General features: G+C 45.0%; 2 protein-coding genes and 1 pseudogene across 9 annotated transcripts; 2 read left to right on the top strand and 1 right to left on the bottom strand.

Moving 5' to 3' along the window:
- On the bottom strand, positions 1–23,621 carry LOC8058021. Of its 3 annotated transcripts, XM_002444566.2 has the most exons (4): positions 18,123–18,731; positions 17,960–18,032; positions 17,015–17,419; positions 1–1,411 (listed from the first exon to the last, which is right to left on the bottom strand). In XM_002444566.2, exon 4 carries the CDS (start codon positions 843–845, stop codon positions 138–140), a length of 708 nt encoding a protein of 235 aa, XP_002444611.1. In that variant the 5' UTR covers positions 846–1,411; positions 17,015–17,419; positions 17,960–18,032; positions 18,123–18,731; the 3' UTR covers positions 1–137. The 3 variants fall into 3 exon arrangements, 1 of the variants encoding a protein (XP_002444611.1); XR_002454796.1 differs by lacking the exons at positions 1–1,411; positions 17,015–17,419; positions 18,123–18,731 and adding exons at positions 17,610–17,849; positions 23,487–23,621; XR_002454797.1 differs by lacking the exons at positions 1–1,411; positions 17,015–17,419 and adding an exon at positions 17,610–17,849 and having other exon boundaries at positions 18,123–18,777.
- Positions 13,863–16,450, top strand: LOC8058019 (annotated as a pseudogene).
- On the top strand, positions 19,081–24,643 carry LOC8057836 (glutamate synthase 1 [NADH], chloroplastic). 6 transcript variants are annotated; one of them, XM_021464590.1, is made up of 9 exons: positions 19,082–19,220; positions 19,338–19,529; positions 19,640–19,759; positions 19,850–19,963; positions 20,058–20,210; positions 20,293–20,393; positions 20,583–20,649; positions 21,335–21,364; positions 21,969–22,064. In XM_021464590.1, exons 2-7 carry the CDS (start codon positions 19,428–19,430, stop codon positions 20,647–20,649), a joined length of 657 nt encoding a protein of 218 aa, XP_021320265.1. In that variant the 5' UTR covers positions 19,082–19,220; positions 19,338–19,427; the 3' UTR covers positions 21,335–21,364; positions 21,969–22,064. The 6 variants fall into 6 exon arrangements, 2 of the variants coding, with proteins under 2 accessions (XP_021320265.1, XP_021320264.1); XR_002454798.1 differs by lacking the exon at positions 21,335–21,364 and adding an exon at positions 23,514–24,643 and having other exon boundaries at positions 19,081–19,529; positions 20,583–21,087; positions 21,969–22,085; XM_021464589.1 differs by having other exon boundaries at positions 19,082–19,529.

Genomic DNA, 24,663 nt, shown 5'->3' with positions numbered 1-24,663 from the left:
TGACCCAAAACTTTGCTTTCCAGCATAGTATATTTCTGTACACTCTCATATATATACATCAAAATTGTTTCCATGATCAGCAGATCCTCTAAAACACGGATGCTAATCGCAGGGATTAGAGTTGGTGTATGATCTATCTACAAGGTGAGAGTGTTCAGAAGAGAAACTCTGCTCTGGATCAGTGTCCTGAACAAAGTCGCAACTCCACTCTCAAGATCAGCAATGTCCAACTCCAACACCTGCAATTGCTCCTCCTTGCAAACAACTTTCTTCTTCTCAAATGCCTTGGACACCAGAGACCACTTGCTAGCGCTGGGCGTCGCGATCTTCTTTGAGAGGAGATGTGATGTTGATTCGAGCATCGACACAGCAATCTCCCTTGCTTCAGCCAACAGCATGACTACTCTGCATCCTTCAATGTCAGAAGTAGCCTTGCTGTTGATCTTCTTGAACTGCTTCTGTGCCTTCTTGGCCAAGCGGGCATATGATTGAACCTTGGTCTGAAGAGCCGCATTGTCTCCTCTCTTGAGAACCAGCTGCATCTCCTGGACGCTGACCTTGAGCTCTCCAAAGTTCTCTTGCATGGCGTTGCAGAGGTCAAGCAGGACAAGAGAGCGCTCGAGCTCCTCCTCCACTGCCTTCCTCTGCTGATTGTTGGGCAAAAATGTAAGCTCATCAATGCAGGTGAAGATGCTCACGATCTTGTTCAGACCATCAACCATGGTTTCGATGGCCACTGAAGGTGAGGAGATGGTTGCCTTCAGGCTCTGCAGCTGTTCATCGATGTTAGCTTTGTTAGAGACAGGGCTGGAAGGCATGCTCGTGGATCTAAGGTGGCAAGCCATGATTTGAGGGGAGGCTAAGGCCGTGAAGCTTCCTTTGTCTTGAAATGGAGAAGAGAATGCAAGCTGCTGCAATGGTGGTCTTCCTGGCTTTGGCTTTCCTCTTTATATAGCGAAAGAGGTGGAAGCAACTGCATAGCTGAACCAGCAGACAGCGAGAATCATTCTCATGTGTACCAACTGATGAACTTCAACAGCTGCCACCAAACCCAAGAAGCATCACAAACTTAGCTTGATTAGGAGGCTGTCATGTCTGCAATACGAGCAGCAAACTCGCCTGCATGGTTGAAGGGCAGCAAGATGTGATCATGAGATGATTCATTAGCAGGCAAGTTGCCACTGGAGGAAGGAACAGCTAGATGCCCTTGCTCGCCTCCAGCTACAGCTTCCCAAGCTAGTTGCATTTAATCACCCGATTCCAATATAATCACATCATTACATGGTGGATTAGTGAAGATAGTGATAGTCCCGTAGTCATGCCTCTGCTCTCAATTGCCAGTCAGGTTGCATGTCTCTGCTCTCCATTGCTTGTGCACTAGCAGTGTATATGCTTGGCCATCCACGTGTTTCTGCAATATTTATAGTCCTGAATAATTAGCAAGCTTTATACAGGATGCATTCAGGCTACTTTTAAAAACAATGTAGGCACTATTGCACTATGACACAACACTGCATTAAAAGAATTGTATTTTGAAAACTGCATTAAAAGAATCGTAGTCCAGAGAGAGGTGTTTAAAGCCTGTTCTCTCATCTACCCATCCCATTTTATGTGATCCAGGTCAGGATTCACTAATCTTTTTTACTGCAAAATGGATTCGCTAATCATCTAAATAGATTTCAATGTGCAGAACAGGAAATGTATATAAGTAAGTGGGACCTCCCCCCCAACTTGATCGAAAAAAATGTATATAGCAACTTTTAATTTTTCAGAGAAGTTCATATGTATATACATACAAATACTTCCTTAATTTACGCATGTGTGCCATTATAGCTATTTTGATTTTCCGGGACTGATCCATTCACTCATAAAACAAGGATGGATGATTGAGCAAGGATTCAAATGGACCTTGGCGGAAACACAGCATGTCAGAGGGAAAATAGCAGATTGGAGCACTGTTTTTTCCACATTTCCTTTCCCTCTTCATTTCAAACATTGGAGCGGCTGGACAGTGCTTGCATCCTGTCTTCCTGTCTAGACAATTCATGTTGCAAAATGCCAATGTTGGTCCAACATCAGCTCCACTAAAAATGTGGTCCAGCCTACCCAAAGATGCAACTGAAACATGACAGCAATGTTGCGTAATGAGGTATTGCGAACACAAGGTCGAGAAGTACTCTTGTGGTACGTTTTGTGATGAGTGATTGTCAACGTGATCCACGAATAGGTTGAGTTGGTGACTAACATTACCATGGCGAAAGCTATGTGTACGACATGTCTCTTGGCTTGTGGTGTTCAGCTGTGGAGCTCGAAGGCGGTGGTTGATGGCGAGGAGAAGGTCAAGTAGAGACGTGCCGTGCCGATGGACCTGGAGCGGTGAAGGATGGACGTGAGGCTTGGACCGACGGACCAGGAGGCCGGATGACCAGCTGCGGTGGCTGACATCTGGGACATCGACAAGTGCAAGTATACATGGGAGTGACCGTGTTGACCAAGTCAAGACGGCGGACGCGAGTCGAGCGAGGCTCAAGAGGACTTAGCGGGCCGGCCGGTCGAGGATGGCGGTGACACGTGTCGAGTGGCGGGGAAGCGTATGGAGTACGCTACTCGCGGCGGGTTTCGCGGGTTTGGGCCTCAAAACCCGGGCGGAGGTCCCGATGCGGACGGGTGGCACGTGGCGGCATCGGTGAGATCGCTTCAGAGCGAGGCTACCGGTGAGGAGGCGCGGTGGCCGTCGGATTTAGGTCATGTCGAGTTGGACTAGAATGTCCCTGGGGCTAGCTAGTTCGCTCAAAAATATCTAGGGGTATTTGGGGAATATGTAATATGTCTGATAAATAAGCCGGGGAGTCCCCCATCTCCCCTAACCCTTTTTCTCCAGCTCTCTCCCTCCTGTCTTTCGGCTGCTCTCTCCCTCCTGTCTTCCTGTTCCAGTAGGTTCTCGGTAGGTTTTCTTCCTCTTTAGTTCTTTAGTAGAGAGATTCACAAACTGTGATTTCGTGTATGATCTGAGATTTTTCGAGTTGGGAATGGAGGCCCTAACCTCTTGTTGTCCTCTGGACGTGAAGATTTGAGCAGTGGCTATGTTCTTCATTTTCCTCTATTTTCGTGCCTAGCTGTGATCTACTTTTTCTGGAGTTTAGATCGATCTCAGACATTGATTTTCTGGGAATAGTTTGGTGGCCTGTTGAATTTGGTCTGTGCAAAATCTGGGAACGATCCATGATGATTTGATCGGTTTCTCGTTCGTTTTTTTTTTGTTCTTTTCTGTTCTGTTCTTCTCTGTTCTTGCGTTTGTCGGGCTCCTGTTGGTTCTGTGGCAGCATGGGGGACATGAGCGAATAAATCCTAGCAGCAGTGCTATCAGCACCGTGCGCTCAGGCGCCGTGCACGCTCCATTGAGCAGCACTTGCAGCAGGTCTTTGTGGACGCCCGCCAATCGCTTCCCTGTTCCAGTTCGCTCGTGCCCAGCAGCTTGGCAGCTTCTCCTATCGAGCAAATTGCAAGTGGCGCAGAGCTACAGCAGCAGATGTCCCTGTCTCTGTGTTTGTTCTCTAGACGATTCTTGAGTCAGATCTCCTAGTTGCAGTCCACCGTTTCCAAGATTGCTCATTCAGTTTTCCTCCGTACTTGTTTGTTTCTGATTCAGGTGCAAGAGCATACAATCCAGTAGTAGCAGGAGCTTTTTGGTCAACAGAGCAGATCGCTGCTAGCTTCTGTGCAAATTGCAGCAGCCTGTGATTTTATTTCTGTTAGTTTACATTTGGTCAAAAGCTTTTATTTGCTTCCGTAAAAAGCTTCAGGCAATCCTTGGTTAATCCTTGATTTGAAGATTTAATTTACTTCTTCTTCTTGTTTGCTATTCACGGTGGTGAATTTATTTTGTTCTCTGTGATGGGTGCTAGGAGGCTTGGTCAGGTGTAGCTGTGCCGAAGTAACATGCTTGTGCAGCTGAGCGAATTTTTTTTTAGTGGATTTTCTGTCCAATTTTTTCTTAGCCACGATTTTGTGTTTCGCTTATTCTTTGGTCGTTCGAGCTCCGAATTGATTTCCGTCAGTTGCGTTGGTCCTCTACCATTGCAAGGAATTTTATCTAATTGCTCTTGTCACCAGTTGACTTGAGTAATTCAGTTTCGGATACTTGTTTGAATTTGGTGGTGATTTGGGACAGCGGCCAAAAATATTTCGGAAGAAAATTTACGGCTCCCATTCACCCCCCCCCTCTGGTCGCCGTTTTCGGTCCTTCAATTGGTATCAGAGCCGGTTAAGGATCATTCCACCTTAATCGGTCCGTGATCCACGAAGGCGACATGGAGCGTGGTTCCGGTAAACCACCGTTCTTCGATGGAACAAATTATCCCTATTGGAAAATACGCATGTCTGCCCATCTCCAGGGGATTGATTGGCTAGTTTGGGAAATTTGCGAGGATGCTACTTTCGTTGTGCTTGAACCCCGTGCTCGAACCACGCAAGATCAAAAAGATCGGCACAACGCAAATAGCAGAGCAAGATCTGTTCTTTTCTCGAGTCTTTCGCTTCCTGAGTTCGAGCGTGTCTCTGATTGTGCTACTGCTCGAGAGATCTGGGTGAGGCTTCAGAGCTATCACGAGGGTACAGCCCATGTCAAAACCAGACTCTATGAGACGTACAAGAGAGAGTACGAGAACTTCACTCAGCTTGATGGCGAGTCCATCGATGCCATGTTTTCTCGTTTTCAGACAATCATTAACAAGATGCGAGCAAACAAGGCACAGCTACCTTATGACGATCATGAGAGGGCTCTCAAGCTTCTATATGCCCTAGATCGGAAGGTATGGGATGTGAAGGTGTCCGCCATTATCGAGTCTTCGAACTACGACACCATCACTGTGGACGAGCTGTTCAGCAAGCTCAAGTCCACCGAGATCGACTACCAGACTCAAGCCAAGCTCAAGAATCCCTCTGCACCGACTATGGCTTTAGTCTCAGGTAACAGTTCAAGTTCTTCAGCTAACCCTTCACAGATGTCGTTTGCCTTGTCTTCTTTGGTGTCTGTTTCAGAGGAGCAGTTGGAGACTCTTGGGGATGACGAGCTGGCGTTGATCATCAGCCGGTTCTCGCGGTTCCACAACAACCGCTTGAACCGCCGCCGGGGTGGTGATCAAAAGGTGGGCTGCTACAACTGTGGAGATCTCGACCACTTCGTCGCCCACTGCCCCAAGAAGAACAAGCACTCCTCCGACAAGTACGACTCCAGCAAGCGCAAGGACAAGCGCGACTACACCTCCAAGAAGTACAAGTCAAAGAAGGGCTTCGACAAGGAGGCACTCAAGAAGATGTACCGCAAGAAAGCCAAGGCACAAGAGCGTGCCTTCCTTGCTTCCCTCAGCGACCTCGACAACGACTCCGGCGATGACCGCTCCTCTTCTCCCTCGAGTGACGATGAGTCCGAGAGGAAGATGGAGGAGAAGCTGACTGGTCTTTGCTTCGTCGCCGACTCCACTCACGGAGGCTTCTGCACCATGGCGATTGATGAAGAGATGAAGGCCAGCAAGGATGAGGTCTCCTTCGACGATGACACCTCCGAGGTACCTCCTTCTGTCGATGACCTTGTCGCTGAGCTTGATAGCATGAATATCACCTTGATTAGTCAAGATAAATTGCTTAAGCGTGCTGCCCGTGAGAGGAAAGAGTTTAAGGACAAGCTAGAGTTGGCGCTTAAGGAGCTTGAGGTTGCTAAGGAGTGTGCTGTGGTTGTGTCAGATGAAGTAGAGTGCGATGAGTGTGCTGTTCATATGTCTAACTTCTCTGAATTGCAATCTAAGTATGCTACTTTGCTTGATGAGTATGGTGAGCTGAAGGCTAGGCCTGTCTTGTTGGGTGCGTGCAAGTCCTGCTCGGGCTTGCAATCTGAGCTGGCAGAGAAGAATGCCAAGATCTCTATTCTTGAGAAGGCCAGTTCAGATAGCACTATTGCTAAGTGTGCACGTTGTGAGAGTTTGGTGCTAGAGCTTGAGTCTTGCAGGCACGATAAGATGAGATTCGAGGAAGACAACACATACCTTCGATCCATCTTGAGCTGGGTGTCTAGCAGTGAGCCACAGTTGGGCATGATGATGAGCCAGTTCAGGCGGAGAACTTGCACATCGGGTGTAGGCTTTGCTATTGGTGGGAAGGGTGAAAATCTTTATGGCAAGGTTGGTGAGTTTAGTGGTTTGAGCCCAAGTGAGAAACCATCCACTACTCCCAAGTTGATCAAATTCACTCCACCTGAGCCTTCCAAACCCACTGTCAAAGATGGAGTGTTTGAAGAACCTCCAAAATCCCCACCTCAGAAACAAGTGTGGATTCCAAAACCTAACCATCTCAGGAACCCACTTGACACTCTACCAAACATCTCTGAGGATCCCCTTCCTAAAGCCAAAAAGCCACCAAGAGTGAACCATACCCACAAGAGAGTGAACCAACAACCACCCAAGAGAGAGGTAAGGTATCACTGTGAGTATTGCCATAGGGATGGTCACCTTGTTGAGTTTTGCTTTAGGAGGAAGAGAGATGAGCGGCGAGAGTACGAGTTGAACAACCGGAACATGTACCGCCCACCCCATGGCGTACATGTGCCGCCTGTTCAGAGGCGCAGTGCTAGGCCTAGAGGTGCAATGCCTCAAGGTGCTAGGCCTCAGCTTGCGAGACCACGTGGTGGTCGTGCCCGACGTGGTTCAGGTCATGATCAATATGACTTTGAACCTCGTGGCGGTGGTTTTGTTTTTCCGTCCCACAGCTCTAGCGGACCACGTTTTCCCTTTCGTGGTGATCGCTTTCCTCAAATGGGACATGGCATGCTTGGTGTTTTTCCTAACACTTTTCCAGGGCAAATGACCCAACACTGGTATCCTTCACAGTTTACTAACCCCAGTGTTGCGCCATTTGCTCACCCCATGTCTTTCTATTGATGCAGATCGGAGGCCTGGAGAACACGTGGCTTGTTGATTCCGGTTGTTCGCGCCACATGACCGGAAGTTCAAAATGGTTCTCCAGCCTCGACCCCGTGCAATTTAAGGACTACATCACATTCGGGGACAATAGCAAAGGTAAGGTGCTTTCTCGTGGGACCATTCGAGTCAATGAGAGTTTTGTCTTGAAGGATGTTGCTTTGGTTTCAAATTTGCATTTCAATTTGCTTTCGGTTTCGCAACTCCTTCAGGATGGTTTTGAGGTGCGCTTTAAGACTGGCTTGTCTCAAGTTCTTGATTCTCAGGGAAATCTTGTTTGCCAGATTGTCCCTTTTGGTCGTGTTTTTCGAGCTGATTTCTCTCACTCTTTTGGGTCTTCTCGTTGTCTTGTGGCTGGATCCTCTTCTGATCTTTGGAAGTGGCATAGGAGACTTGGTCATTTAAGCTTTGACTTACTAGCTAGGTTGAGCTCACTTGACTTAATCCGAGGATTGCCCAAATTGAAATTTGAGAAGGATTTGGTTTGTCACCCTTGTCGCCATGGGAAGATGGTTGCCGCTTCTCACCCTCCTGTGACTCAGGTCATGACCAAGGGACCCGGTGAGCTACTTCATATGGACACAGTTGGTCCAGCTCGGTTTCGGTCAGAGGGAGGGAAGTGGTATGTTCTAGTGATTGTGGATGACTTTTCTCGCTACTCTTGGGTGTTTTTCATGGAGGGTAAGGATGAGGCTTTTTCTCATGTTCGAGATTTGATTCTTCGGTTACAAACTGAGTTGCCTAAGAATGTCATGAGAGCTATACGCAGTGACAATGGCACAGAATTCAAAAACACTCAGTTTGATACCTTTTGTGCTTCTTTGGGTCTCGAGCACCAGTTTTCCTCTCCTTATGTTCCCCAGCAAAATGGTGTTGTTGAGCGCAAAAATCGGACCCTTGTTGAGATGGCCAGGACGATGCTCGATGAGCATAGGACTCCTAGGAGATATTGGGCCGAGGCGATCAACACCGCTTGTCATGTTTCCAATCGCATTTTTCTTCGAGCCTTCTTGAAAAAGACTTCTTATGAGTTGCGATTTGGTAGACTACCCAAGGTAAGTCACTTCAGGGTATTTGGTTGCAAGTGTTTCATCCTGAAGCAAGGTAATTTGGACAAATTTGAGTCTAGGTCCTCCGACGGTATTTTTCTTGGTTATGCTTCTCATTCTCATGCATATCGTGTACTTAACCTTGAAACTAACCGAGTCGTGGAGACCTGTGAGGTCACATTCGATGAGACTATGCCTTGTTCTTCTCCTGTCTTTGAATGTGCAGGTGATCAGGAGATTGGTGAGAGCATCTTTGTTGATGATGATGCAGAAGATGCTGATTGGGGTGATCCCGAGCCGACACCACTGGCTGCCCCTCTCGCGTCTTCGACGACTACTTCGGCTGACGGCCCTGACCCTTCGTCTTCCACGACTTGGGGTCCGTTCGAGCAGCCTCCTCAGCCTACACCAGCTGTCCCTGAGGAGGCCCCAGCTGCAGTTGAGGGGGAGGCGACTTCTTCAAGGGAAGCACCTCGACACATTCAGCGTCGCCATCCACCTCAGACCATGATTGGTGAAATTGACCAACGAGTCACGCGGTCCAGGTCATATCACATCTCACACTTCGCTCATTCTCCTTTTGTTGCTTCTTTTGAGCCTCGAGATGTTGGACACGCACTATCTAATCCTGATTGGGTTAATGCTATGCATGAGGAGTTAGAAAATTTTGAGAGAAACAAGGTTTGGGTTTTAGTACCACTTCCACCAGATTGCCATCCCATAGGTACTAAGTGGGTTTTCAAAAACAAACAGAGTGAAGATGGGGTGGTAGTGAGGAACAAGGCTAGGTTGGTAACTCAGGGTTTTTGTCAGAAAGAGGGGATAGACTATGAGGAAACCTTTGCTCCTGTTGCCCGTCTAGAAGCCATTAGGATCCTTTTAGCTTTTGCAGCTTCAAAAGGGTTCAAGCTGTATCAGATGGATGTGAAGAGTGCTTTCTTGAATGGGTATATAGAGGAAGAGGTTTATGTGAGACAACCCCCTGGCTTTGAAAATCCTAAGTTTCCTAACCATGTTTTTAAACTCCACAAAGCCTTGTATGGTCTAAAACAAGCCCCGAGAGCCTGGTATGAGCGTTTGAAAGCCTTCTTGCTTGCAAAGGGTTTTAAAATGGGTTCTGTTGATAAAACTTTGTTTCTCCTCAAGCAAGGCACTGACACTCTTTTGGTTCAGATATACGTGGATGATATCATTTTCGGTGGCTCTTCTCATGCACTTGTTGGCAAGTTTGCAGAAACTATGAGCAGGGAATTTGAGATGAGCATGATGGGCGAGTTGACGTTCTTTCTTGATTTGCAAATCAAGCAAACTAGAGAAGGGACATTTGTGCACCAAGGCAAGTACACCAAGGACGTACTCAAGAAATTCGATATGGGCGAGGCCAAGCCTCTCTCGACGCCCATGTCGACCACGACGGCCCTGGATGCAGATGAAGAAGGAGAAGCTGTGGACCAGAAGGAGTACCGAAGCATGATCGGGTCGCTACTGTACCTGACGGCGACAAGACCGGACATCCAGTTCGCGGTCTGCTTGTGTGCGCGCTTTCAGTCTTCGCCGCGCACATCTCATCGTCAAGCCGTCAAGCGGATCTTGAGGTACCTTCGTTTCACACCTGAGTTTGGTCTTTGGTTTTCAGCTTCCTCCTCTCTTTCTCTTTGCGGCTATTCTGATGCGGATTATGCCGGCTGCCGTGTTGAGCGCAAGTCCACGTCGGGGACTTGCCAGTTTCTTGGGACTTCTCTTGTGTCTTGGTCCTCTCGCAAACAATCCTCAGTTGCTCAATCCACCACAGAAGCCGAGTATGTTGCTGCTGCTGCTTGCTGCTCCCAGTTGCTTTGGATGATAGCTACTTTGAGAGACTTTGGGTTAGAGTTTAGGCGAGTGCCTCTGCTTTGTGATAGCACTAGTGCCATAAGCGTTGCTAAAAACCCAGTCCTCCACTCAAAAACCAAGCATATAGATGTCCGCTTTCACTTCCTGCGTGACCACTATGAGAAAGGAGATATTGACCTACACCATGTTGATACCCAAAATCAGCTTGCAGACATCTTTACCAAACCCCTTGACCAAGCCCAGTTTGCTCGCTTGCGAGGGGAGCTTGGAGTGTGTTTCCCTTTTTAGTTGAGGGGAACTTTGGTTTTTGTACTCTAGTTTTGTTTTGTTTTCTTTTAGTTTAGTTTTTATTTTATTTTTTTGTATCATATTGCATTGCATTTCATCTCATCATGTATATTAGAGCATTTTGAGCTTCATGATTATAGTTGTTAGATTGAGATTATGCTCTTTGTGATATGTCTTGTATGTACATGATGGTGCTTGTCGCTTAGGCTCTTTTTGATCACTTGATGCATGTTATGAGCTAAGCATGTTTTATAACTTGTGAACTTGACATAAACTTGTTGAAACCTAAAAATTGTTCACCATTGTCATTGGCAACTAGCATGTGTAGGATGTGTTGAGATCACTTGAGCTATCATTTATATGCTAGGTTGCTATGTCTCATGCTTTGAGTTATACACTTGCTTGGACAACTTGCAAAATCTTGTGCTAAAAATTGAAAATCAAGCTAAGTGAAAAGAAAAGATCGAGATGGGTCTATACTGTCCTACGTCAAGGTATCGAGACTGCTTCCAATTGCACTTATGGATGAACTTGAGCCTTGTAGTGGATGCCGAGATCATTGTCTTAAGCTTGCGATTGTCTTTGACATAGGCTTGGCATGGTCGATAAGTTGGTTTGACGGTACAGATAACCTCTCGCACTCACACATGTTTTTGACTAAACCTTGTGATATGCTGCAAACTCCGATAAAATAACATTTTGATGAAAACACAAGTCTAAAGTTAGTCTTTGACATGATGTATGAACGCTGCTTGGGGTAGTTCACCTTGTATACACTTGTTAGCACTAGGTTGATTTCCTGCTTATCCCTGCTATGTGCTACTTTCAGTGGTGAACTCCTTACAATTGCTTAAAATTGATCAAAAATGCTTAAATGTCATATTTCGTTTCACTTGATCAGTTTGAGCATTTGCTAGCACTTGTACTTATTGCTATACACACATGACAGCACCACCTAGAGCATCTTTTCAATCTGATTGCTATACTCCTGAAGCTTTTGTATTTGTGCATTTCTTGCATTCATAGCATGTTTTGAGGGGGAGTTGCACTCCTTGGGCAAATCTTGATAAGTGCATGTGTCAACAAGGGGGAGAAAGTTACACACAAAAAGAGAGACATGCATTCATTTGAGAGAGATTGCATTTGCTCAGGGGAAGTTGCATTTGAGTTGCTTTTGCTAGATGTGTTGAGCCTTTGCCTCTTCTGGAGGGTCTAGCTATTTTCTGGCTTTTCGAGCTTTGCTAGTGGTGTTGAGCCCGTTTGCCTCTTCTTGAGGGCTAGCTGTGTTTTACTTGGTTGTGTCGAGCCTTTGCCCATGTCTTTGGGGACCAAGTTTTTGCCAAGTGTTGCTCACTTCAAATGACCCTGTTTTGGCTTTCTCTGGCTTTTGGTCATTTAGGTGAGTTCTTCCTTCCTCTTTCTCTATTTCTTCTTTTGCTCAAGTTGTTCGTGTGAGGATGTTGACAATGCACTCATCAAGGGGGAGATTGCGAACACAAGGTCGAGAAGTACTCTTGTGGTACGTTTTGTGATGAGTGATTGTCAACGTGATCCACGAATAGGTTGAGTTGGTGACTAACATTACCATGGCGAAAGCTATGTGTACGACATGTCTCTTGGCTTGTGGTGTTCAGCTGTGGAGCTCGAAGGCGGTGGTTGATGGCGAGGAGAAGGTCAAGTAGAGACGTGCCGTGCCGATGGACCTGGAGCGGTGAAGGATGGACGTGAGGCTTGGACCGACGGACCAGGAGGCCGGATGACCAGCTGCGGTGGCTGACATCTGGGACATCGACAAGTGCAAGTATACATGGGAGTGACCGTGTTGACCAAGTCAAGACGGCGGACGCGAGTCGAGCGAGGCTCAGGAGGACTTAGTGGGCCGGCCGGTCGAGGATGGCGGTGACACGTGTCGAGTGGCGGGGAAGCGTATGGAGTACGCTACTCGCGACGGGTTTCGCGGGTTTGGGCATCAAAACCCGGGCGGAGGTCCCGATGCGGACGGGTGGCACGTGGCGGCATCGGTGAGATCGCTTCAGAGCGAGGCTACCGGTGAGGAGGCGCGGTGGCCGTCGGATTTAGGTCATGTCGAGTTGGACTAGAATGTCCCTGGGGCTAGCTAGTTCGCTCAAAAATATCTAGGGGTATTTGGGGAATATGTAATATGTCTGATAAATAAGCCGGGGAGTCCCCCATCTCCCCTAACCCTTTTTCTCCAGCTCTCTCCCTCCTGTCTTTCGGCTGCTCTCTCCCTCCTGTCTTCCTGTTCCAGTAGGTTCTCAGTAGGTTTTCTTCCTCTTTAGTTCTTTAGTAGAGAGATTCACAAACTGTGATTTCGTGTATGATCTGAGATTTTTCGAGTTGGGAATGGAGGCCCTAACCTCTTGTTGTCCTCTGGACGTGAAGATTTGAGCAGTGGCTATGTTCTTCATTTTCCTCTATTTTCGTGCCTAGCTGTGATCTACTTTTTCTGGAGTTTAGATCGATCTCAGACATTGATTTTCTGGGAATAGTTTGGTGGCCTGTTGAATTTGGTCTGTGCAAAATCTGGGAACGATCCATGATGATTTGATCGGTTTCTCGTTCGTTTTTTTTTTGTTCTTTTCTGTTCTGTTCTTCTCTGTTCTTGCGTTTGTCGGGCTCCTGTTGGTTCTGTGGCAGCATGGGGGACATGAGCGAATAAATCCTAGCAGCAGTGCTATCAGCACCGTGCGCTCAGGCGCCATGCACGCTCCATTGAGCAGCACTTGCAGCAGGTCTTTGTGGACGCCCGCCAATCGCTTCCCTGTTCCAGTTCCCTCGTGCCCAGCAGCTTGGCAGCTTCTCCTATCGAGCAAATTGCAAGTGGCGCAGAGCTACAGCAGCAGATGTCCCTGTCTCTGTGTTTGTTCTCTAGACGATTCTTGAGTCAGATCTCCTAGTTGCAGTCCACCGTTTCCAAGATTGCTCATTCAGTTTTCCTCCGTACTTGTTTGTTTCTGATTCAGGTGCAAGAGCATACAATCCAGTAGTAGCAGGAGCTTTTTGGTCAACAGAGCAGATCGCTGCTAGCTTCTGTGCAAATTGCAGCAGCCTGTGATTTTATTTCTGTTAGTTTACATTTGGTCAAAAGCTTTTATTTGCTTCCGTAAAAAGCTTCAGGCAATCCTTGGTTAATCCTTGATTTGAAGATTTAATTTACTTCTTCTTCTTGTTTGCTATTCACGGTGGTGAATTTATTTTCTTCTCTGTGATGGGTGCTAGGAGGCTTGGTTAGGTGTAGCTGTGCCGAAGTAACATGCTTGTGCAGCTGAGCGAATTTTTTTTTAGTGGATTTTCTGTCCAATTTTTTCTTAGCCACGATTTTGTGTTTCGCTTATTCTTTGGTCGTTCGAGCTCCGAATTGATTTCCGTCAGTTGCGTTGGTCCTCTACCATTGCAAGGAATTTTATCTAATTGCTCTTGTCACCAGTTGACTTGAGTAATTCAGTTTCGGATACTTGTTTGAATTTGGTGGTGATTTGGGACAGCGGCCAAAAATATTTCGGAAGAAAATTTACGGCTCCCATTCACCCCCCCTCTGGTCGCCGTTTTCGGTCCTTCATAGTCATCCCGCAATGTTGAAGCATAATGTGCACCTAATAGACGTAACCCAAACAACATCACTGTGTACTTGTTTGCCTCCAACAACTGAGACATGACAGGCTCATATATAGATTATTCAAAAGAAAAGAATCAACCTGCCGTAGAGATGGACAGCAAACTCACAAGCAACTAGACTGGCATGATTCTTCTTGTCTGCTGACTCAAGTTTGTAGTGCTTCTACTTCTTTCATTATATATAGAGAGAACCCCAAGGAGAGTAGACACCATTAGAGCACTATTCCTCCCCCCTCCTCTACAAAGAAGACAGCACTGCATTTTTCGCACCAAGCATGGCTTGCCATATAAGATCTGCAAGTGTGCCTTCCAGCCCTCGCTCCAACGAAACCAGCGTTGAGGATCAGTCGCAGATCATTGAGGAAACCATTCCTTTAGCCTCCGCAGCCATTTGAACATTGCTTGAGCAAAGAGTGGAAGACTAGCTTGAGTGCTCTGTCCTGCTGCTTCATCTCTTTAGTGCCATGCAAGAGAGCGAGCTCGAGCAGGAGGTGCAATTGATTATGAAAAGCGGAGATACCGCAGCAGTTGAAGCCAAGATTCAGTTTGAATCCTATATCTGCATTGCAAAGAAGACGCAGAAGCAGTTCAAGAAGATTAACAATAAGTCTACTTTAGCTAACTAGCAGAGCTGCAGGGTAGTCACGCTGTTGGGTGAAGACTGAGATATTGCTGTCTCAATTCCCAAGTCATCGTCACATTTCCAGTCAAAGCAGATTTCAGCATAAAGATCTAGCAAGTGGTCTCTCATCCACAAGACAAAAAGAATTCTATGTGAGGTGGATCAATTACAAGCCTAAAGCCTTGGAGTTGGACATTGTTTATCTAGAGTGTAGATTTGGGACTTTGTTCAAAAAACTGATACAGAACACAGTTTCCCTTCTCAACACTCTCAGCTTGTAGATAGATGTACCAACTCTGAGACCCTTTGGCATCCGCCTTTCAGATGATCAGCTGATCACTGTATATGAGAAGTATTGTACAGAAAAACAGTCACTTGAAAACAGAAAAATAATTTGAACTACTTCTTGTTTTACTGTTATAAATCATATGATACAATGCCCCAAGTTTGCAGCATCTGTCCAAAAAATTCTTTATTAAGAAAAAAATGGTTGCCCAAAGATGCTCAATACCAGTGCCTGTTATTAAAGTAGTTAGTGCGCGTTGTTCAAGTTGATCTTTACATGGCTTTATTATGAGATGTCCACGTTGCTAAGATGCAATATGTTGCCTCAGCAACAAGCAGCAGATCCTTGTCCAGTGGATCTTGCTAACTACTACTAAAGCAAGCCAGCTCCAACACACGAGGTAGAGCGTGTAAGTAGCACGAGTTGCGTAGAATAAAATACCTACTGGCATTTACGACTGTGCAACAGCTACATAACACGTACTTCACCAATAATACTTGGTTAGTGATCACTAAACTAATCCCTGGAGCATGCAATTGTGTCAAGATTGTCCAGTAGAGTAACTAACCTGTTGATTCTTGTTGCCAATAGTTGGAGCATGACAATGTGATAGATCACTGGGAGAATAGTTGGCGCACTAAAAAATTAATAAACACACACGGCGTGATGAAGGAAACAGATTCCATCTGCTGCTGCCAGATCTCAATCCTTGACCTTGATAGACAACACTGAGGAGATGAAATGGCAGGATTCTCTTTGTCTACCACTCAAAAGATGCTGCCTCATACCCTCTCTCTATAAATAGGTCTCGGCAGAGACTGAATCATCAAGCAAAAATTTTCGCTTCTCATTTCTTCCACCTCATTTCAATACACAAAAAGTTTCAGCTAGAGACTACAGAACGATATGGCTTGCCATCTCAGGTCGATAAGCTTGCCGTCTAGGATTCACTCCAGCGAAGCTGCAGTGCAACAAGAGTTGTGCATTCTAGAGGCAATCATCTCCTCACCATCCACATGTATCGTCACGATGTGTGACGGTTTGAGGAGGCTTGGAGACATCTACAACAGTGTTGAGGAGATGACTCACTTGCCAAGCAACCAAGTTTGCTCTTCCCAGCAAAGGAAAATGCTTGATGTAGAAATTGAGTCTTCTCTCGAGCTGCTGGATCTCTGCAACACCATGCAAGAGATCTTTGTTGAGTTGAAGGCCATTATCCAAGAGCTGCAAGTGGCTCTAAGAAAAGGAGATGGTGCAACCGTTCAAGCCAAGATCCAGTCTTACAGCCGCTTGGTGAAGAAGGCTAAACAGTCTTTCAAGAAGTCAAGCAAGAAGGCCACTTCTGACAAGACAGATTGTGCAATGATCAGGCTACTGACCAAGGCCAGGGAGATCGCCATCTCTCTACTTGAGTCCACGGTGCAGCTCCTGTCAAAGCAAATTGAAGTGCCCAAGCAGTCACTTGTCTCGAAGGCATTTTCCAAGAGAAAAGCAGTTGTCTGCGAGGAGGACCAATTACAGGCGTTAGAGTGCAGCATTGGAGATCTTGAGAGCGGAGCAGGACACCTGTTCAGGATATTGGTCCAGAGCAGGGTTTCTCTCCTAAACATCCTTAGCTCATAGAAACTCCTTGTTGCTTTTGACATCCTGTGATTGGCATCCGCGTTTTTGAGGATTAGCTAATCTTGATGCAGTTTTCTAGTATGTATAGAGTACAAATGCACAGAAAAATTCGGAAAGGAAAAAAGACACAGTTTTGATCCAATTCATGTTTGTTGATGTGATTTTGTCCATTCAGTATGGATTGCTTTGTTTTCAGATCCTTATTTAGTGGATCTTGCCCTGCGTACAAGAAGCATGCCAGATCACAGCCAAAATGATTAAGCTGGGAGAGCAGAATAAATAATCATCCAGATTCCCCCTACCACCTTTGTGCAGTATAGCACTGCCATTGAATGGATGTAAATTTCAAATCCATATGTTGAAAAAATAATGGCCTCAACATCCAGATCATTTTGTAAGCAAGTTATTGTGTACTTCTTTCGAGAATACACTCTGGCTGCGTGCGTTCCATCGTGACTGTTGAGTCTAATTATATATCTAGATCACTAGGTGATTTATAAATTTCGCAAATCCATCAGCCCCAAAGATAACGAAAATTATCGAAAAAGTGGTGTGGCTTACAAACTTGTTTGGAGCCTCTTGGGCTGCAATCTCCAAACAACTATCAACTGAATCAGTTCACATCCTAACAAAAGCAATTTCAGCTGCCCTAAACCAACTCCATCGGTCAAATGGAATGCAAATCGAAGGTGCGTGAAGCCCTTACCGCCTTACGGATCGGGAGGAGCCGTATGTCATGGTCCGTCCCAGACAGAGTTGTGCAGGGAGCTTTGGGGTAATAGACAGACTCCAACTTCCCGTCCCCTGACTTGAACCCCGCCGCGGCTTTCGAATTTTAGATCTCCTCGCAGTCCTCCCATCCGCTGCAACTGCAACGCACTTCCTCCCGTTTCATCCTCCTCATCGTCGGCGACCCCGCCGTCTTGTCCTCCTCGAGGCCACGGACCCGGCTACTCAGCATTGCATTGGTGGCGCCGTGGTGGCGTGCAGCGGAATTTGTCTCGGAGCACGGAGCTCCATCTCCTTCCGGCCGAGTTGAGCTTGAGCCACGCCGCCGCGCGACGCCCGACGGACAGTCGGACATGACGGTTCTCCGGTCCAACTCTGAACTCTGAATGAAGGGATTTTTGAAAAAAAAAATGAGTTTGGTCGAATATTGCAACACATGCATAAAGTATTAAATATAGATAAAAAATAATTAATTGCACAATTTATCTTAACTAGGTAGCGTGCCCGTGCGTTGCTACGGGATAACTAACATTTTTTATTAAAAATACATGTATCGCACAATAAGATAATAATATTATAATAAAACTTAAATACCAGCTATAAAGTGATATTTATCTTAAAGAAGCAAAGTTTCTAAAATCAAACATAGCCACGAAGAGCATTATGTTATAAGTTCACAAATTCTACTTTATAGACTTTTCGGTGATATGACCAAGATAATGTTTAATATCGGCAGGAAAAAATCTTCGATATCCATTTCTTTCGTGCGCTAGTAAATCCACAAATAAGTTTCGCAGCATCTCCATACCATTCTGTCACATATTTGAGTATATGTATATATATTAGTGTGTGTCGCATGAATAATACAACGTTTTTATGAAATAAATCTTGTATAAAAATTGAGACAAACTGTTAAACTCACGGTATAAATGTGTGTGGCTTGTGGTCTATTCCATGCAGACATATACTGTAGGATGAGAAATCCACTTAAGTGCCTGTATCAAGATTCACGATCAGCAATATATAGAAATAGTTAAACCATATGTATTTGTTATTGTAAACGATGGTAATTTTGAGTTTTTTACCCATCTATGTCCTCTGCAATGTTTTCTGCCCGTTTAAATTTCCATTTGAAAACATCTTCATCCCATCCAGGAATATGTTTATTTACTGCGGCCGTGTAGTTGTAGCTAAATCCAAGAGTGTATTTGGCATACATAAACGCTGGTGTGTCTTTACACCATTCTTCAACAGGTCTAGGGACAATCATGATAAGCATTTTTTCTTGCTGATCGAAAACATAAAGCTAAACATGGCAAGTTTGTGTATTCACATTACATATTTTACAATAAATTCTACAATTAAGAATCTAATCTCTCAATAATACAATCACAAATATGTGCTTTGCAGAGATTTATACATCGTTCCCACAAGACAAAAAACTTTATTTTGAAATTTTAAAAAATATATTCACATTTAAAAATGGAACATATTTTTTCTCCATATAAAATTAGTTTACCCCTATTTATACAATTTAAGTATACATAAATAATTTTTTACTTTTATTTAAATATAGGTTAGCATGCCTATGTGTTGCTATGGGATAGCTAGTATTTTATACTGAAAACATATTTTGTAGGATTGCACTGTTTAGTTTCTACTAAGGCCCTGTTTAGTTCTCCACCTAAACTTTTTTCATCCATCCCATTGAATCTTTGGATACATGCATGGAACATTAAATGTAGATAAAAAAATAAACTAATTACACAGTTAGGTTCAAAATCGCAAAACAAATCTTTTAAGTCTAGTTAGTCTATGATTAGCCTTAAGTGCTATGTGCTAATGACAGATTAATTATACTTAATAGATTTGTCTTGCAGTTTCCAGATGAGCTATGTAATTTGTTTTTTTATTAGTTTCTAAAAACTCCTCCCGACATCCTTCCGACATAACCGATGTGACACCCAAAAATTTTTCACCTCCAATCTAAACAGGGCCTAAAAGTTTTTTTGGAGCCTGAAATGAATAAAACAAAAAATAATTAATCGCCGACGCCTACACTCCATCCATCTTGATGTCTCCGTCGGTTCCATCCCTTTCTCACTCGCTCAGGAGCTTCTTCCTCTTCCGACTCCGTCGCTTCCCCTCCCCTTCTCACTCGCTCACCTCTTCCTCTTCCGACGGTGAGCATCGCCCTACCAATCCTGGACGCCACCATAGTCCTTCCCTGCTCCATCTCTCCATCCTCCAGTGCCCCTCCTCTCTCACCCCTCGGCTATGCTGGATGCCGGTCGCGCCAGGCTGCCTGCTGGTGAAGGAACGGCCGAATCTGGCCAAGGGATAGAGCTCGGGGGTGAAGGAATGGCCGAATCCACCGAAGGGTCAACCAGATGCAGCGAAGGGAGGACCATATCTACAATCCCTCGTTCGAGCGCGACGCGTGCGGCGTTGGGTTTGTCGCTGAGCTTTCTGGCGATTACAAGCGCGCGACTGTGAGTTTCATCGATTCCTTCAAAGAGGCGATGCCACATGTATTGTAGTTACACTATTTTGATTTATCACGTTTGGGATGCCAATTTTGCTCTCCTTTTTTTTACCACAGGTTAATGATGCTATTGAGATGCTTGAGAGAATGGCACACCGTGGTGCCTGTGGCTGTGAGAAGAACACAGGAGACGGTGCCGGCATCATGGTCGCTCTACCACATGACTTCTTCAAAGAGGTGAGTTCTTTGCAACAAAAAGAAATATAAGAAAGCGAAACTGTTCTTTTGGACAGTTAATTCATTGCTTTTGCTTTGGTGTTCCTGCAGGTCACAAAGGATGCTGGGTTTGAGCTACCGCCACCAGGCGAGTATGCTGTTGGAATGTTATTTATGCCAACCGATGAAAAGCGTCGTGAGAAGGGCAAAGCTGAGTTTAAGAAGGTTGGTGTAACACTGTTAATAAATTTGATAGCCTATTAGCAATGCAGGATTTGCATGTTTTCATTTCCTCTGATTAACGATGTTGTCCTTGCAGGTCGCGGAATCACTGGGACATGTAATACTCGGGTGGCGTCCAGTTCCAACTGATAACTCAGACCTGGGTGAATCTGCACTGGAGACAGAGCCAGTCATTGAGCAGGTTTTTATTACCAAGAGTTCAAGATCAGAGGCTGAGTTTGAGCAACAGGTAATTCCATAGCATTAGATGTAATTGCACATCAACAAATGTGATGGATTTGGCTTTAACATTTTTTCATGAATTGTTTCAGCTATATATCCTTAGGAGACTCTCAATCATCTCCGTCCGAGCAGCTCTGAACATTAAGCGTGGAGGAGAGAGGGATTTCTACATGTGTTCTCTGTCTTCAAGGTGCTTCCCTTTTCTCACTTGAGAAGTTTTTGTTTTTGTTTTGTTTTGCTTTCATTCGGTTTCATGGCTGAAAAGGATCAGGGAGTCCCCACTAAGCACAGTTTTTGAAATGAAACTTTGGCAAGAAATTTAAATTTCTGTAGGGGGAGAACGGAATAACCATGTTGATACCCGATAACCATGTTGCAGAGTCCAGCTGCAGTTCTGCTATGGCCGACTGCTATGCCCGACTCGTCAGGATGTGACCTCCGATTAGGTGGTGGGCTACGTTACACCGATACGCCGGCCAACTGCCGTACCGGTATCGCGATACGTATCCGATACCGATACTTCCCGATATGCTTCCGATACGTATCGGAGAAGTATCAGAAAAAAAGACAAATATGATTAATTTCGATACTTCTCAATACACCTCCGATACGTATTTGGGAAGTATCGGTGCTGCAGTCTGAGCAATGGCAGACCGGACCTATCGAGGAAGGGAGAGGGAGTATGCAGAGCAAGGTGGGAGGGTGTGCGGCTCCACATCTTCGGTAGGGATTCATTCATGGACGGCAGCTTGGCAGCTTGGGGGCTCCATCGAAGAAGAAAGGAAGGTGTGAGGATGCATGAGCACTGCACAAACAGCTTGAGATAGGCGGCGGCGGCGGCGGCCAGCATCACGAGAATCAGTTTATATAAGGTTTATTTGCAGGTGAATTGTCCCTATTGGGCTGCTCGGCAAGTGGATTGGGACTCTGTTTTTTTCCTTTTCCTAAAATAAAAGCTATTTTTCTTTGCTATTAAAAATACATTATACTTATGCATATTATTAGTAATAGTAATTATACAATATTATATGTAGTTGCCGTATCGGCGTATCCTATATTTTGAGAAATCACGTATCGCCGTGTCGCCGTATCCGTATCGGCGTATCCGTATCCCGTATCGGTGCAACATAGGTGGTGGGAAGGAAATGTGTTTGGTTTGAGGTAGCTTAGGGCTCCCAACTGTTTTGCATGAAATTCTGTGCAACTGACGCTTTATTTTTCGTAGTGCTAGTGCTTCATTCTGATGTTCTATTCAGCATCTTAAAGCTGCAAACTATGGCTGTAATAAGATTTCTAAATCCATATATTAAAACAGGTTCACTCAAGGTTCTCAAAAAACACCTTTCCCAGCTGGGACCGTGCACAACCAATGCGCCTGTGCACAACCTATTAGTGCCTATATGTGACACATTCCATCTCAGCCCTCTGTTAGTTTGATCATGCGGCTGTGTTTCATTTAAGCTATCATACTATTTAATTAGTGTCATTTTACGCCGATGCTGCTAAATCAATAGAATTACCAATCTGTGAAGTTTCTACTTTTCACTTCTCTGTTACTAAAATTACCACTAAAATTGAATGACAGAAACATTTAGAAGGTAAATGTTGTTATATTGCTTAACTTCATTTATTTGCATATATTGTCCTTTTGCTTTTTTTTTACTGCAAGTTATGTCTGAAAATAGTATATGTTGATCTATAGCTATGCCCTTGTTACCTTCACATTTTACTAATATGCTTGCCTTTCTGTTTGGCAATTCATTAGACATACAGTTGTTGGTTGGGTACTTTCTTGCTGGGTGTGACTTTCCAAGAGTGCAGAAATGAGCGATTTGCAGAATCGCACTCCATTTGGTTTGAGAAGATTCTGGGCAATTTGCAGGTGATGCATATTACTTTCGTGCAATTTATGTAGAATGTATGTTCACAAATTTCTAACTTATAATATCCTCAGAAGTTAGTTTTGCCTTTTCTTTTTATTCATTGCTGTTGTGTGTCTGCATTGTATTCTTATATGTTTTTCTCCTTGCATTGATCCAGAAATTAGGTAAAGATTTAAGTGTGCATTTTTGGTGTCTTATGATAGCCTGTTTATGTCTTTTTGATAGATTGGAATGGACATCATAGCCACATGCCATCTATTGATTTGAGACTTTGAGTGCAGATAAGTTGAATCATTTTTTTTTTTTTTCATGATCTATTTCAGTTTTCATACTTCTCATCAATATTTCAATATAAAACTGCTCTAAACTACTATATTTGTCTTCTATGGTACATATAGTTTTCTTAAAGCGATATAGCGTGTTTAGCCCCTCCTTATATTTTCATGGATTTGTCTTTTGTCACTGGTGATACTTGATAATAGATAGAGCTCTTTTTATATCATATCTCCAATTATTTGGCACTTTGTGTTATACAGCATGTGGATTTGCAGATGATCCTAATCTGAGTTTACTGATTCTTGTTCTTTCATCATGCTTTATTGCTTTGGGAAAAGAAAACCTAACGAAGGCATATATACTAAAATTTAGAATTCACAATATAAATTTAATAAGAAGAGCTCTTCCACCGTATCTATTTTTCTGTTCTAACTTCTAAGAACACATCCTCATTATTTCAGTCACAAACCTGTCTTATTTTTATTATCACTGCACTATCATAATCACCACTATAATATTTTATATATCTACATATGACTTATTACGGACCATCTGGTCTTAACATATCTTTACTTTATTTGTCTATGTACTCACGCCGCCTAAAAGTATCGCTTGTTGTCTGTATGTTGTCTTTTTTAGCATGCACTTGGTCATATATTTATTAAGTAATGTATAAAAGTTTTTCTTAGCAAGCTTTCAATTGGTGATCATTTTATGACATGAATATTAAAATATGGAACCTTTGTCTGGTGTATAATAGATTAATAGTTCTGAAGTAATTGGGGCTGGGCCCTTCCATTTTGAGTGCCACTGAAACATTCTCTGTTCATTTATAAGGCCGTATGTAAATGCATTTTTCCTTTTCCATTTACAGGGTGGACTTTTTGTGTATGACATATTCTGGGTGTTCTTCATTCCAGTTATGGTTAGTGTGGCTAAGTATTTTCAATGCAGGAGATAGCTGCACCCCCATTCTATAATTTTTCAATTAATATTAGTTACTTTGAACTGTGTAAAGAGCTGTTTTAAATTTTTTATTTGAATAGCTGCACCCCCAGTCTAAAATTTTACAATTAATATTTAGTTACTTTGAAACAAAATGATGTGTATAATATGTAACTCACCTTGTTTTATGGTTGTGGACTGGCCAGGAAACGCAAAGGCGAGGGCGACTCCAGGAACTGGCAAAACGCAGGATTGACGGCTTCAAGGACGGTCGCAGGACTGAGGTTGCCAACGCAGGTTGGGCTCGGGGGTCGGGCGACGGCGAGGGCGACCTGGCAACGCAGGTCGTGCGAGGGCGTCGGGCGATGATGAGGCGCAGGTCGGCGAGGGCGTTGGGCTGCGGCGTCGGGGGCGAGGGCGTCGCGCGTCGGGCGTCGAGGCAACCCGACGCAGGTCGTGCGAGGGCGTTGGGCGAGGATGAGGCGCAGGTCTGCGAGGGCGTTGGGCTGCGGCGTCGGGGGCGAGGTCGAGGGCGACGGTGTCGATGGCGTCGCGTGTCGGGCGTCGCGTGTCGGGCGTCTAGCGTCGGGCGTCGAGCGTCGGGCGTCGGGGTCGAGGCAACGCGGGCGTCGAGCGTCGGGCGTCGGTGGCGAGGGCAACTCTCCAGACCTGGCAACGCAGGTCGGGCGTCGGGGCCTTAGGCGAGGGCGACGGTGTCGGGGGCGGGCGAGGGTGAAGGGCGAGGGCGTCGGTCGTCGGTGGCGGAGGGCGAGTCTCCTGACCTGGCAACCCAGGTCGGCCGTCGGACTTCGGGGGCGAGGGCGTCGACGAGGACCCAGGACGATGGAGGAAGAGGTGCGACGTCGGGCGAGGGCGAGACGTCGGGTGAGGGCGAGTGCGAGGGCGTCGGGGGCGAGGATTTGGTACCGTGCGAGTCTTTCCTTTAGAAGAGCATGCGATTAATTTTGTTTCCTTTACAGGACTGAGATTTTATATCAGGAATCCTTTCTTTTTCTTTATTTTATTTCGCCCCCTTCCACCTCTCTGTTATATATTATTGTGTGTTGTAAATTTGCATCAGGAATCCTAAGTTGTTTTTTTTTTTCAATATTTACCCTTCCACGTTGGGGCGTCGGGGGTTTCGCACGTCGGGGTGTGGGGGAGCGACCCCAAAAAAAAAGTCGCACCATCTGGTCTTACTTTTGTTCTTTTTAGTTGTAGGAGATTTGCAAGACGAATATTTTAAGTCTAGTTAATCTATGATTGGTCGCAGAAAATATAATGTGGTAATGTAATTAAAAAAGAGAGGGAAAGAAATAATTTTTAAGACCGAAAATAAGTTACTCTCGGCGAGAG

Source organism: Sorghum bicolor, chromosome 7 (assembly GCF_000003195.3).
Source record: "Sorghum bicolor cultivar BTx623 chromosome 7, Sorghum_bicolor_NCBIv3, whole genome shotgun sequence".
Lineage (NCBI taxonomy): Eukaryota > Viridiplantae > Streptophyta > Magnoliopsida > Poales > Poaceae > Sorghum > Sorghum bicolor.
Note: the sequence above shows the minus strand (reverse complement) of the source record. Positions and strands in the feature narration are given on the sequence as shown.